The sequence below is a fragment of the Caretta caretta genome, chromosome 1 (assembly GCF_965140235.1).
Source record: "Caretta caretta isolate rCarCar2 chromosome 1, rCarCar1.hap1, whole genome shotgun sequence".
NCBI classification, from domain to species: domain Eukaryota; kingdom Metazoa; phylum Chordata; order Testudines; family Cheloniidae; genus Caretta; species Caretta caretta.
This window is the reverse complement of record NC_134206.1, coordinates 39,410,582-39,425,062: the sequence shown is the minus strand read 5'-3', so window position 1 is coordinate 39,425,062 and position 14,481 is coordinate 39,410,582. Positions and strand designations below refer to the sequence as shown.

The 14,481-nt window shown below is 41.9% G+C and overlaps 1 protein-coding gene across 3 annotated transcripts in view; it reads left to right on the top strand.

Moving 5' to 3' along the window:
- ARHGAP20 (Rho GTPase activating protein 20) overlaps window positions 1-12,679 on the top strand; it is a 95,595-nt gene extending 82,916 nt beyond the window's left edge. For all 3 annotated transcript variants that reach the window (XM_048844952.2, XM_048844961.2, XM_048844970.2), the window contains exons 10-15: window positions 99-277; window positions 2,518-2,679; window positions 5,739-5,848; window positions 6,930-7,119; window positions 9,090-9,204; window positions 10,018-12,679. In XM_048844952.2, coding sequence (XP_048700909.2) covers window positions 99-277; window positions 2,518-2,679; window positions 5,739-5,848; window positions 6,930-7,119; window positions 9,090-9,204; window positions 10,018-11,765 — 2,504 coding nt within the window. In that variant the 3' untranslated portion in view covers window positions 11,766-12,679. The remainder of the gene's footprint in view (window positions 1-98; window positions 278-2,517; window positions 2,680-5,738; window positions 5,849-6,929; window positions 7,120-9,089; window positions 9,205-10,017) is intronic.
- The last annotated feature ends 1,802 nt before the right edge of the window (window positions 12,680-14,481 follow it).

Here is a 14,481-nt window from a genome sequence, read left to right as displayed (position 1 = left end):
ACTTTTTGCATCTGAAACCGTAGCAACTACTACAAAACAAATAATGGAAACAGAACTGAAATACATTTCTTCTAATAAACACCTTACTTTTTCCCCAGAACTAAGCCAAAAGCCATTTAAAAGGAAAAGATCAATCATAAACTGGGCCTTTTGGCGTGGTCCAGGCACTCAGCTGGACAATATACCACTGTCTCCAACGTCTCCTGTTCCAGGGAAACTCTTTGGTCTGTCGCTGCCAGCCATCTGTGAGAATGACAATCTGCCCAAACCTGTCTTGGTAAGTCACGGATTCTGGGCTGGCTATTAAATATTTGGGATTTCTTTGCATAGTAAACAAGAAGGTTGGGGGTTAGGTAGTGAGGACACTGAAATGATCCTCAGTAGAGAAACCAGGAGGAAACGTTCTCTCCAGTTTTGAGACAGAACTTTGGCTATCAACACAAATTGCAGCAAATGTTTGTAAAATGTGGTCAGACCTGGTTAATACAAATCAGTCTGCAAATTGTATGTAATCAGGCTGAAGCTTTTTAAAAACTAATCTATCTTTTCTGTATCGGCCTGGTTCTGTAACTCTTACTCATGCAAGTAGTCCCATTGAGTACTCCTCAGTAGGAGTATGTACTACTCAACAGAAGTGTTGTGGAATCAGGCTCCTAAGTCTGAAGGCCAGATCTTCAGCTGGTGTAAATCAGGGGAGATCCTGTGAAGTCAGTGAAGCTACATCAGTTTACACCAGTGGAGGATCTGGCTCTTATGCTTGCCCTTGGTATGTTCTCCCCACATCACCCAGGGATGTTCATACCAGGACTCTTCAGTACATTCCAGAGCATTTTTTGTTTTCTAACTGCAGTCTTTACGAATTTTGATAATTTTAGGGTATCCAATTTAACCCTCCAGAGATGAGCTGCAGTTTATCTTAGGAATCTATTCTAGAACTATTGGGTCCTTCAAGCCCAGTGCAGCCACTGATGTGTTCTGAGAATCTCTCTCAAACTTGAATCCTTTTGGAACTGTTGTTTGGGAAAAGTAAAGTTACTAGGTGCACGGACACTACTTAGTACAATTAGTAGTTTGAGTCTGAAAAACTTGTTTAAATCGCAAAAAGTAACATTCACGTAGCATCCTTGGAGAATGAAACATGGCATCTGGGATGCTGTATGGAGAAGGCAAATCTGAGGGTGTTAAAGCCCCACGCAGGTTGAGAGTCTCTGCATTAAAGCATTATAACCTGCATTCTAAATTCAAAGGGTTGTTTTAGTTTTTACCCTACAGAAAGCAAGTCAAACCATTAACTCGTCACCCTAAAACATTGACCAGTTTTGTCTGACCAAACCTTTGTTCTCAAGTTGAGAACTTGCCTTGCAGGATTGAGCTCTCTTTTAACAAATGAGCTCTAAATCTTTGCAAAGAAAAGAGAAATACTGCTGTGAGTATTGCTGGCGTGAATGGTGCGCCTCTAAAGGTATTTGCACGTAGATGGACAGTTGGCTCCCAACTTACAAAAGAGGAGGAATGTTAAAGCAGTAGACTGTAAAAATAGTTTCCATTTGGCATATTTGCATTGCTGCACTTCAGGAAGACCTCCTCAGCAGCCCAGACTGCGAAATTAGCCAAAACCTACTTCTCAGCCATTACAGTTATTATAACTCAATTTAATGATAATATGTTCTCCACCAGCCACCATTCCCCTGCTGTTGGCTCAGAGATCCTTCCTTAAAACAAACAGTACTTGGCTGCTTTGTGACCTACTTATTTTCCTTGTTTTGAATAGTTTGGTCTTCAGACAAACGTGTGTGTGTGTGTGTGTGTGTGTGTGTATATATATATATATATATATATATATATATATATATATATATATATACATATCACTATTTTAAAAAATTCCTAAACAAAACACTCCATGGATTAAAGTACAGGTCACACAGAGTAAGGGTGGCAGAGTGAGGGCTGACTCTTAATTAGGATTTAGAAGTGCAGATTAATATGAAATGAGAAGCCTACTAGCTCTGATAAAATTATGTTAGGCTGTTCAGGCTACAAATTGATCATCAGCTGAGTCAGAAACCTTAGCACATAGTTTGCAGCATTGCTGCAACAAACAGGTGAATGGACGTTTGACATCTCCCTGTGAAGCATCTGGCTGTAGCCATTGTCAGACAGGATACTACACTAGATAGACTGTTGCTCTTTTCCTGTACAGCAGTATAAACTGGCTAATGTTTGCACAGTGCTTTGAAGAGGTAATGTGCTAGATCAGTGTTGAGTAGTAATATTATATTGGGTGAGGATATTCGCACAGCTTGTTTGAAGAACTCAGTGCCCCAAACCATAGCTTTAATGAGGGTTGGGTGGCAAAGCCCCTGGAGTAGAGAATATACCCTGATGTGTTTTTGACTTGTGAATCTTTGTAGGACATGCTTGCACAAGTGGAAAAGGATAAAACCACATCTTAATAGTTAACAGATAAAGAATCTGTATGTAAGGAAGGCTATCTGGCTTTTTGATTTTGCACAGGACATGCTTTTCTTCCTTTACAAAGAGGGGCCTTTTACCAGGGGTATTTTCAGACGCTCAGCAAATGCAAAATCCTGCCGAGAACTTAAGGAGAAGCTTAATTTGGGAGCTGAAGTGCACCTAGCTTGTGAATCCATATTTGTGACAGCCTCCGTGTTTAAGGTATGCAAAGAGCTTTACTCCTCTCTCCCTGAGTGCGGGGGGTAGGAGGAGGGATATGACAACTAGTCAATTTGTTTTCTGCAATAGGAGTTTATTTAAAAAAAAACAAAAAAAAACTTGCCTCCGATCTCATTTAGAACCTGATCCTCCAAGTCTTCTAGCTCTCCTTAAAGGCAGTGGGAGTTCTTTGCAGGGTTGGGTTCTTATTCTGTAAAGATGCTATAAACCTACAAGACTCTTGAGGGTATTGTGCTTCCCAAAATATTCAGGTTCATTTCTCTGTGGATTATCTTTGCATAAGGACTAGTATGTTACTAATGGTATTGTTTCATGCAGAGAACATCCATAACTCACAACTAGCCTGTTTGGGAGAGTTTAGTCTGATTGTGTATTTGTATATAAATCTCAAATATGGACTGGCATATTTGCCCTGTTTTTTTATGACCCTTCACATGTTTACGTACAATGGGAGCTTGTAATCTCCATTGCTATATGTTCAAGTAGTATCTCTAGTAGGACTTTTTTTAACAGAGAATGCTATTCCTCTTGCCGTCATTTCTGATGCCCATGAGTTGTTGCCTCTCATCTTGTTGCAATGGTCCGCCCTCTAGTGGTTGGAGGCCTTAAAATGTGCTGCTGTTACTACCGGCAGTAAATGGAAATTCTCCATTAGCTCAAGAGATCTTGAACAATTCAAGCAATGAAGTTAGATCCTTGCCTTGGGGTTTGCATGGAATCAGATTCCTCCTCATGCTGTGCTGTTGCTGGTAATGTTCACTGGAAAAGAGAGACGCTCTCTGGATAACATGTAGACGTAAGGAAAAGCACACCTCCTCTTTTTAAAGAAATCAAATGGTGGTTGTGGGAAACAGCTTCTGCTGGTTTTGGAGTGCACAGAGGAGAAGAAAATAAGACCTGCATGTGGAATAATATCTGTGCGTGTAAAGATGGTGAAATATCTTCCCCAAAATTTTTCACAAAAGTGTTTTGGTTTCACCCTTGTAAATTGTTTGACACTCCTCAGATTTTGTTTTTCTGCACAATTTGACATGAGTTTCTTTTTCTTCAGCTAGAACGTTTGAAATTTGTGTTCTCAATATCAAAGACATTGAATGAATCTGACTCATGCTTGCACCTTTGCATGCCACTTTAGACCCTCAAAATACTGCCTAAATGGAGTCAAAATGGTACTGATCCTCTGCCCTGGCATACGTTTCACCTCACTTTGCCCATTTTTCACATCACAATAGGGTTTGTTTTGTTTGTGGGAAAGTGGCCTGTTTAAGGTTTAAAACAAACATATGAAACGGGGCAAAATTTTGGGGGTGAAATGAGCCCACGTATTTTGTTTGTTTGTAGCAAAAGGGGGGAGAAAAAGCATTGTAGTACTTTTTTCATTTCATTGCAAATATTTTGCACATCTAGTGCTCAATCCTGCCAAGTGCTGAGCAGCGTGGCCCTCACCAAGCAAATCACTTCAACATGCGCTTAACTTTAAGCATCTGAGTTATCCTGTTGGCTCCAATGGGACTATTCATGTGCCTCAAGTTAAGCAACTGCTGAAGTGCTTTGATGGATCAGGACCCTGTTTGTTACCACAAATTTTAAGTGGAAATCATAATTTTCACTGCAGTCGTCCCAAAAATAGTTGTGGGGATAGGGGGTGTACATGTCTGATGTCAAAAAAAAGCCTGTTTGTGTAATATGCATCGTAGACGTGGTTCAAAAGTTCATGTGGCAAAGTCAGAGAGATCGGCTGAGTAAGTGCTAGTTGTACATTTAAGCTGCGAGGAGAGCGAATTTTCCTGCCACTTGAAAACTTGACAGAGAACTGAATTAATGTACCATGCTCCGGGGGGACTTATCCCCTGATTCACTTTGCTTTAATGTTCTTTGGGAGTGTCCATCTCAGACCTTGTGTCTAAAGAGTTTCCCTCAGGTGTGGGTCAAACATCAGTGAAGAATATTTCCTGCCACTTGAATGAGGGAGCCATGCAATATGCAGCTACTCTGGTTCATTATTTATAGGAACATTGGAGACCAGGATTGAGCTTGGTGTCTGTAGTTCAGGGAAGTACAAGTCTTACTTTGAAGAGAATGTGCAGGCAGAACTAACTAACTTTAATTTTTATAATCAAAATCAATCTGTTCTTCAGCAGTACTGTGACAGTCACAAACTGAACACAAAATAATTAGTGCATAAGCACATGGTAATATGGGCCCAATTCAGCCAATGGAATTTTTACCAATGATTTCAATGGCTCAGGATCAGGCCCTATAGGAAAATTATTGTAAAACGTATCACTTGTCTACACTAGACATTTGTACCACTTTAACTATACTGGTACAGTTAAGGTGGCACCGCCAACTCGTGACTACAGCTATATCAGTATAAAGGTGCTTTATACGAGTGTAGCTACTCCCATACAGGACGGGGAATAACTACCAGTATAAGTTGCCCTTATACTGGTATAAATACATCCACACTAGGACTTTTACCGGTATAACTACTTTGGTTAAAAATTACCACCCCCAAACCAGTGTCGTTTTACCAGTAAATCGTTTAAGCATAGACCAGGTCTTGCTGTGACACGTATAGGAAAGCAGCTGTGCTTTTGTAGTCTTCTCTTCATTCTTGGAGTGCAGCAAGGGTGTGCTCCTTGCTTAGCCAGATCTGCGACAAGCACTGGGAACATTTTGCTGGGATAAATAGGGATTGAAGATAATCAGGTGATGAGCAAACTGCAGGCGTCTCCCAGTATCCAAATAACTGGCCCCTGAGCTAATTCTCTGGTGCAGTGAAAACAGATTAAGTATCAGAAACGCATCCCGGTGGACAGAAACGGTTCAGGAGAAGAGGGTATGAAAATATTCATCCTCAACATAATTCAAATTTTTCTTAATGTGAAGAGATTTACCGCTTGGCTCAGTGGCTCCGTGCACCCCGGCCCGTGCTGTCCCAGCAGCGCCACGCGTTCTCTCCGCCCTGCGCCGCTTTCCTTTTCCCCTCCCCCGCCTGGCGGGCTCACGCGGTTTTGTTGTTCCTCTCTTGGAATCAGGATTTTCTTCGGAACATCCCAGGCAGTATTTTTTCATCCCAGCTCTGTGATAAGTGGGTCTCTGTGATGGACCAAGGGAACCATGAAGAGAAGATAAATGGCGTCCAAAGGTAGAGTTATTTATACTGTCTCTCTGCAGAGTCCACAGAAGCAGAACCCTGCAAATGGGATTTTTGACAGGCCCCAGTTAAGAAAAGCATTTAAATATGTGCTTTAGTTACCCCCAGTTCAGGAGAGCACATAAGCACGTGCTCAAGTCCCATTGATCTAAATGGGACTTAAGTCCGTGCGACAGGTTAAGCACAAGCTGAAGTGCTTTCCTGTATAGGGGTGCTTTCCTAAATCCTGTCCTCAGTACCTGTGTGCCTGCTGTGGGAGTACATGCCGGTAAGCGGATTTCAGTCATTTCCTTTCACCAAGACCACAGGAGGAGCGTGTTTATAAATATGCTCTTGAAGATCAGGACTTCTGCCTGCTGCCAAAATGGGCTGAGTTTGATTTGGGTGGTGCAGGAGCTTTGGCAAAAGGGGCGCAGCAACAATTCAGTTCCGCTCCTCTTTATTTTATTTTATTCTTTTTGCATCCGTTTCAAACTTCAGTGGCTGTTCTGAAGCCAAGATTGTGTCCTAGTGAAATATTGGAGTCTGGCAATGGCGGAGGCCCCGTTGCCGAGGACGTTAAAATTAGACTGGGCAAAGCACTAGTCCCATTTGTCCCAGGGACGAGCATGCGGCATGCAGGCAGGAGGGTGGACTAGGCAACCTATTAAATGGAGCCCTGCCAATTTACGTTAACAACTGGGTATCCAAAGCAAATGATTGAATTTTGCCACGGAGTAAACCAGTGAGTTGACAACTAATTGAACAAAAAAAACAAATAACGGTCACAAATTGTACATGTCCGTTGATGTGACAGTGCAGTGTTAATTATTTCTTAGACTAGTTCACAGTGTATCAGCCGCTATTCTGAATTACACCATATCAGAGGAACGCACTGAAGGTTGAGTAATGAGAGCTCATTGTGGTACCTGTTGGGTCTTTTCTGAGAAGCTTTTGAACTAGTAACCATTTCCCGCCCTAATCGCGAGTCCACATTCGCTCCCTGCGATTTCTGTGGTTTCATCAGATGCTAACTCTAGTGAGTGTGGGGGGAGTGTTTTCTTAAATTGCTTTTTACGGGTGTTTTTTCCAGGCTAATACAGCAACTCCCCAGAGCCAATGTGGTTCTTTTACGTTACCTCTTTGGAGTACTGCACAGTATAGAAAAGCAATCTGAAGATAACCAGATGACTGCATTTAATCTAGCTGTGTGCATCGCACCCAGCATGCTGTGGCCTCCTGCTCCCTTTAGCCCTGAAACAGAAAGCGAATTCACCAAAAAGGTGAGTGAAACCACAGTTTTGCTAAGGAATCTCTATGTTCAGAAAGGTGGTGGTGATTAGCACCAATACAGATCAGTGCTTGTCCTCTTCAGAGCCCTCTGCAAACATTAATTCATCCCCACTCTGTCCCTGAAACAGGGGGAGTGAGATTATAAATATCCAGCGCATTTGTAACGATCACGTCCTCCTAGAGGTGCTGTTTAATTAAGCTGGTCTTAGAACAGTTTTCTCTGTATAATCGTAGGAATGGAGGGTGAAAAGTGACCTTGAAAAATTATCGTGTCCAGCCCTCTGTGCTGAAGCAGGACCAAATAAACCTGTAAGGAGGTCGGGGTGGAAAAGATGCAGAGGAAGGAGCCAGCAGTCAGTCAGTTGGCTTGGGGCTTCGGGGAGCATTGGCCCCAAGGAGAAGATTGTAAATGGCAGTAGGGAAGGAGCTAAGCGGGATCCAAGCACAATCAATCTATCCAATTACCTCCTTGGCAAGATGGTGTTGCTGAAGACGGTGGGATCTGGCACCATTTGGAATCTGTTCATAAAGGCAACAATACGGATGAGCCGAATGAGAAAGTGCAAAAGCAGAAACTTTTAAATACTAGTTTGAAAATCCATCCATTGTAGGTTCATTTCCAGCTTTGGGGGAAGAAGGGTGTAGATGCAGAGGCCCTATTATGGCAAAATTGGAGGCAGTTGCCTAAAGGTAAAAGAAATTGCATCTGCTGGAAGCCCGTTTATCCTTAGGAAACTAACCTAGTTCTAGAAGTGTGTGTCGCTGGGTGACTGGCTATTTTCGTGGGGCTTGGGTGTGGTGATCTGCTAGGGGTTACTGTGCCATAAAGGTGGGGGAGTTCCTGGCTACTGGGAGGTAAGGGCAGGTCAGGATGCGTGGATGGAGCAAGTACCACTCCATTCCCCTCCACACATGCCCTGTCCTCCCAATGTGATCACCTACCATCATCTGCCAGTTTCCTACCCTTCCTTTGGTCTGTGCTCCAGCCTGGGAGAAGCTGCTGACCTTGGAAGGCTATGCTATGGGTGTGAAGAACTGGTGCAGAAATGACTGCATGCCAGAGCCAGCAGGTGAGAGGAGGTAGACAGGGAGCATGAGGCCTGCAGGGATGGTGTGGGAAGTGATCTGGTGCTTAGTGAAGGGGGCTAGAGTTATCAGAGGCTCAGTCTGTGCAGAGGGAGGGCAGGAACTATGGTGAGGGAGGCTACAATGGTAGTGAGAGGGGAAAACACCGGGGGTAGTGCTAGAGTGCGCATCTTATGTCTCTTATAGCGCAGAGCCCTTTATTACTCTTAGTGTTAATATGAGCACAGGGAGAGCAAGGATTGGTTTCATAATGAGAGGTACCTACATAGGGCCATTCAGATGTTCCAGGGAGTCTTGAATGATTTTATAGATTTGGCTGTTCCTTTATCAGTCTCCTAACAGTTGTGTTGAGACCAATGGCTGGAAGTTGAAGGGAGACAAATTCAGACTGGAAATAAAGTGGACATTTTTAACAGTGAGGGTAATCAACCATTGGAACAACTTACAAAGGGCTGGTAGATTCTACATCACTGGCACTTTTTACATCACAGTTGGATGTTTTTCTAAAAGGTGTGTTTAGCTCAGACAGGGAGTATTTGGGGGAAGTTCTATGGCCTGTGTTACACAGGAGGTCAGACTAGATGATCACAGTGGTCCGTCTGGCCTGAGAAACTCTGAAACATGTCCAGAGGAGAAACCCATCTAGACCTGCTTTGGAACAAATCACTACCTGCAAAATTTAGTACGTGCTGGGTAAATCCAAGGCTGGAGCACCATATACAGTATTGGCAGAGAGCCTGTAACATGATATTGGGAGCAACCTTTTCATTCAAAGGAAAAGCACATAGGATTGGTTTTGTTACCAATCTATACTCCTCTCAGCTCAATAGTTCAAGATCTGTATAGAAATCTCATTGCCATTGCTTTGTTGCAGGTTTCTATTCTGGTACAGTTTCTAATTGAAAACTGCTGCAGGATTTTTGGAGAGGAAATTTCCACCCTCTTTGGGGACATACTGATACGATGTGACAACAGAGAGGATGGCTCAGGTAACATATGTTTCATTCATATTAGCTAAACCCAGCCAGTCAGAAGATTCCGTACATTCTTAGGAAGGCTGTTATTTTCCATTCATATAACGTGTCCATCCAAAATATTCAGATGTACACAAATGTGTACACAAACATGCACTCTCCCTTCGTCAGTGATGGTGATAGTTATGTGATTTTTATCATGCACCTTATACTATCTCAGTCGCTCTTTTCACTCCGTTTGGCATGATGTACATAACTAACTTTGCCACTCCTGAGTAATATGGTTGTCCCAAACTTCTCATGTAGTCTCTCTAGTGCAATGTGGCTAAATTCTCCCTTGGTTACACCACTTAAAATCTATGGGCTTGAGTCTAGTTGCTATGCCGTAACTGAAACTAGAATTTCTCATAATATATTGGATATAAACTGTCTACATTCTGGAGCACAATAAAATTACACCTTGGTTTCTTCACATATCAGAGCAATTGAATTGAATGTTCATAACATTACTGATTTAATAGTCTGTAATTAATGTATTATCCATAGGTTGATTACTAGGGAGTATCCATAAATCCATCCCTATTCAGCACGGCACTTAAGCATGTATTTAAGTCCCAATGCTGCACTGGGGAATAATAAAATTAATTTCTATTCCATCTTAAAATGATCATTTTGGAAGAATTCTAAACTTCTCCCATTTGGCCATGTGTCAGTTTTAGGGACTTTCCAAGGACAAACAATTACCTAAGGGAAAGAAACATTTTGTTTCAAAAGTAAACTCTGTCGTTTGATCATGGACATGCTAATGCTGCTTTCATCCTCTTGCAGATTTCTCTTCCTTTCATCTGAATGATTCTTCTTATGACAGTTTGGAAAATGAGCTGAATGATGATGTTGACTCTTCATTTAGTGACTTGATCAAAAAACGAGGTCAAGATAACAGGAGCCGGGACTCAGTTTTGACTCTGAGTGATTGTGACTTGGACCAGCCTGAGGTGGAAGAAATTAAAATTCAACTGCCACCCAAATCAAAACCAGTGCGAATTTCTACTGGATCACACCATGAATCTGCGTTACAGGATCACTCTGAGAATGAGTCTCTTTGCTCCAGTACCTCTGGCTGCTCATCAGTAATGGTCCCGGATGCTCGCAAAAGCTTGAGAAGACAGAGACGCTGCTCAGAGCCCACGATTGGCCTTCTTGCCTCTAAGTTCAGCCACCGCAGTGAGGTTCATGAGAATGCTGTACGTAAAGCCAGCTGTGATGCAGTGCTGTCGCACGTAGATGAAGACTGTCTCAAGCAGCTTCGTTCATTACAGGTGGAAGGGCAAAAGCTTATTAATCAGAGTTTAGTTATGGGTATCGATGTAGGTCAAAGTGGCACCGTGGGCCAAAATGGTGAAAAGAAAGACTTGTCCAATTGCCTCCTGCCCCCACCCCTGCTGAGATTAAATATTTGCTCAAGAACTAGCTGTTCTAGTTTATCTTCTCCCGGAACGTCCCCATCTGGGTCCTCAATGAGTTCCTTGGACAGTGCTTTCTCTCAGTTTTCAGACAATTCAGTATTTACTCCAACTGAGACCTCCTCTCCTTTGGATTGTGCTTTTCAGCCTCAAAAGAAACATGGAGAGCTTTCTCCTGAATTTAACCCTTTCTCTGGAGTACACCTGGGTGCTGGCCTCAGTTCTTTTCCTAACCAAGCCAGCAGCAGCAGCTCCGTTTGTGTTAGAAAAGAGAGTCAAAAAAGCCCTGTAACTCTTCATCCCAGCACATGGCTAAAGAACGGAGCTTCCACAATGAAAAATTGGACTCTCCGAAAAAAGGAAAGAGTGTCCAAGCAAGAGGAGAAAAAGAAGAGTGTTGTTAAAATAACTTTGGAACCACAAACGGATTCTTCGGATGCATCAGAAGATAACTTATGTCAAGAACAACGGCAAGTTTTAAAAACACTTATGTCAACAGGAGGAATTAATGTTGCGGAAACAGTGCAGGAGGGCAACTTTTCTTCTTCCCGGGGGGGTGGGCAGCTATGCAGCTCTCCACTTTGTTCAGGGGAAGCCAAAGACAAGAGACTAAAGGCGTTGGGGCTTTTGGCTGAGCAAAGCAAGGAGGAGGAAGAGGAAGAGGCAAACTCTCTATTTGTTCAGTCACATAAAAGACAGCTGTCCAACACTTTCACTCAGTGCACAAATCCAAGGGCTGAGCATGCTCCTGAGCCAGAGGATGTTGTCAGTGCTGGACGTGAACTTTTCATCAAGGACAGCTTAAGTAAGACTCTGATTTCCACAGACTTAGGAGGCCAGCAAGTGACAAACTCCAGGAACAACAAATCTTTGCCAAGCACTGAATCAAAAAATATTGATGAGTCCAAAAGGGGCTTCTCTCGGTCTCCAAAAACCACAAAGGCAGTTGATGACTGTTTGTTTAAACCTGATGTTAATAAATGTCTTCAGAAATCAGAGGAAGGGACCAAGACCATGGTCCAAAATAAAAAGGAACGGCCAAACAAGCACTGCAGTGATCCCCAGTTTGAAGAGCTTGACCAAAGGTTTTTTGCCGAGGAATCTTACGTTTAAAATCACCACCTTTGGGACTAGTGTCGGATCTGCTTAGGGTTTGATATCCCAAGAGACAAATTTTCAGTGTGGGGGGCTACAGAACTCATCCTGTCATTATGGGAATTATCAAATTAACTTCCCCACATACTAATATTGTGATTAACTATCTTCCTAGAATCTGGGAAGGTCCCAGGAAATTGTTAGGAGAAGCACTCCGATCCAAGACACTAGCGAGTGCAGTAGTGTGTTTGATATAGAGTCCTCCTCTTGACCACTCCTGTTAAGCCTTGTAGATGTAAGTCGGTGTCCTTTGTGGTTTTGATGCAGTATACATGGTCAGCATAGATTCCATAACTGTGGTATTCTACTACTGGTTTGAAACTATGATGGTTTTTACTTTCATTGCCCTTCAAGGAAGAAGTGTCGTGCTTTGTCTGTTAACAAGGTAACTGTTCAGTAGTTCCAGTCCTCTCCATCTTGCAGCAAAAGAAGAAAAACAATGTAAGCTTGAAAAAGAAATGACATTAAATGCTGAAGCTTGTAACTAACAACTCCCAACTCTGTGTGTGTCGTTTATTGTGCTCCATTGGGTGTTCTTTTTATGTTTAAGTTGTGAATAGTTTATTGATATTGCTGTAAAATGGCATGTATCATTGCAAGCAGAACACATGTAATTTTATTATGCGCCATCTAAATCATCTTATAATATATTAAAAGTAATGCATTATCTAAAATGCTTTGAGTTTGTATAATATATCTTGATAAATTTTGCTATTATATATGGTCTGAAATAAATGTGTATTTTTGTACTTGCAGAAACTGCTGCTAACTTTACAAATTCCGTTTTTGTTGTTACGGCACTGGTATTGGTGTATGCATTCAATGCTGTACATTAAATAAAATTCATTCTGTCATAAAGTCAACCAAAACAATTTTCCAAATAACCCTTCAGTTCTTTGGCTTTAAAGTCACATTTATTTACCAGTGGATTGTGATGTTAATGATGATGCTTAAAAACGTACTTTGTTTTCCTTTTTTTTTTAAATCTCTAGATTTTGACATTTGCTTCTGTAGTAAATGCTTTTGTTTTGTTTACTAGAAAGAGACGGTATATTTCAGTTTTGGCAAAGAGAACAAGCTGCAATGTGAATACAATGCAATAGAACTTCGGAAGTCAGTGCTATGGGTTCTTTCTTGCCTACTGATATCAATGGGAATTTTGCATGGGAAAGGATTGCAGGATTTAGCCGTTGCTTTCTGTACAGCACCATGCATATAAAGTGTATCTCAAACATATTGCAGAACTCAACAACCTGATAATATAGTTAAAGAATAATTCCTCTTCCCCTTCTGCTATTCCCTCAGAGGCATATTCAAGAGGCATCCAATGAAGTGAGCTGTAGCTCACGAAAGCTTATGCTTATGCTCAAATAAATTGGTTAGTCTCTAAGGTGCCACAAGTCCTCCTTTTCTGTTTGTGAATACAGACTAACACGGCTGCTACTCTGCAACCTGTCATATTCAAGGGAGAATCAGGCGTTTTCAGCTGAGCTCTAAAATGAGGTGAAGAGTCAAGGATAGGGAGAAGCAAAAGGGCCTTTTCAGATAAAGTTCGCAGTGTTGTAGCCAGATTGGTCCCAGGCTATTTCAGATAATGGACGTTTGGCTGGGTAATGGATCCTGTATGAATATTGGCTCAATTTTACAGAAGGCTAGAGGGAAGACCAGTGCTTCTGGAATAGTATTGATTCAGTTAGTAACATTCCCTGTTTAAAAATGGTTTTCGCCCACTTCAGATAGTATTGATCAGTGTAATAATTTCAACACTGTGTTGTATTCGGTCACACTGGGGCAAGATTCCAAAAGCACCAATGGGACTTAGGCGCCTAAGACTCTGAGGTGTTTTTGAAAATGTTACCCACTGTCTAATGCTACAAACAGCTGCAAAGAGCAGTCTGTGGAAGCTCTGCATCATTTCACTGGGCAGAGCAAGCAATCTGTCTGCATATCTGTCAGCTGGAACGACTAAATATGTTTAGGAATGTCTCTTGTATTGAAAATATCTATTCCAAGGCTTACCATTTTGGGACCTGATCTTGCAAATAGTTTATACCCACGATCGTAGCTACATCTACGGAGACCCACTGAAGACACCAAGACTTCAGGCAAGTAAAACTATACTTGCAGGTATAACTGTTTGTGGGATCAGGCTCGTAACCACCATCTGTTCTCCCTCATAGTCTCATATGTAGCTACAGTTATTTGATTAGAAGTGTAATACACAAAATCTGACCTTAAAACCTTCTCGTTCACAAGGATAAATTCATGTGTGTGTGTTCTGGGTCCTCGTATTTAACAGCACTACAACTTGTCTCCCTTTTTAAAAGAAAAGAGAAAGCCCTGATGCTAGTTTTAAATGACAGAAGGAGCCGCTCTGCATACCTTTTCAAACTGGTCAAAATTGCATTGCCAGGCAATTTTCAATCAAGTAGCAAACATTGATTCATTGCACCAATAATAAGTGTTAATAAAAACAGTCTTTGCAACGTAAGCATTTTGTATTACCAGTCATATCTTACCACAGTGATTTTTCCCTCCTAGTCTAAAGTAAAAGTACATTCAGTGCTGCCTAGATGTGAAACAGATTGAGAGTTTGCTCTTGAGCTGTGTGTCCCGGCATAGTGCTTTCAATATTACAAATACAGTGAACAAGCTGGATGTTGGATCAGTACTA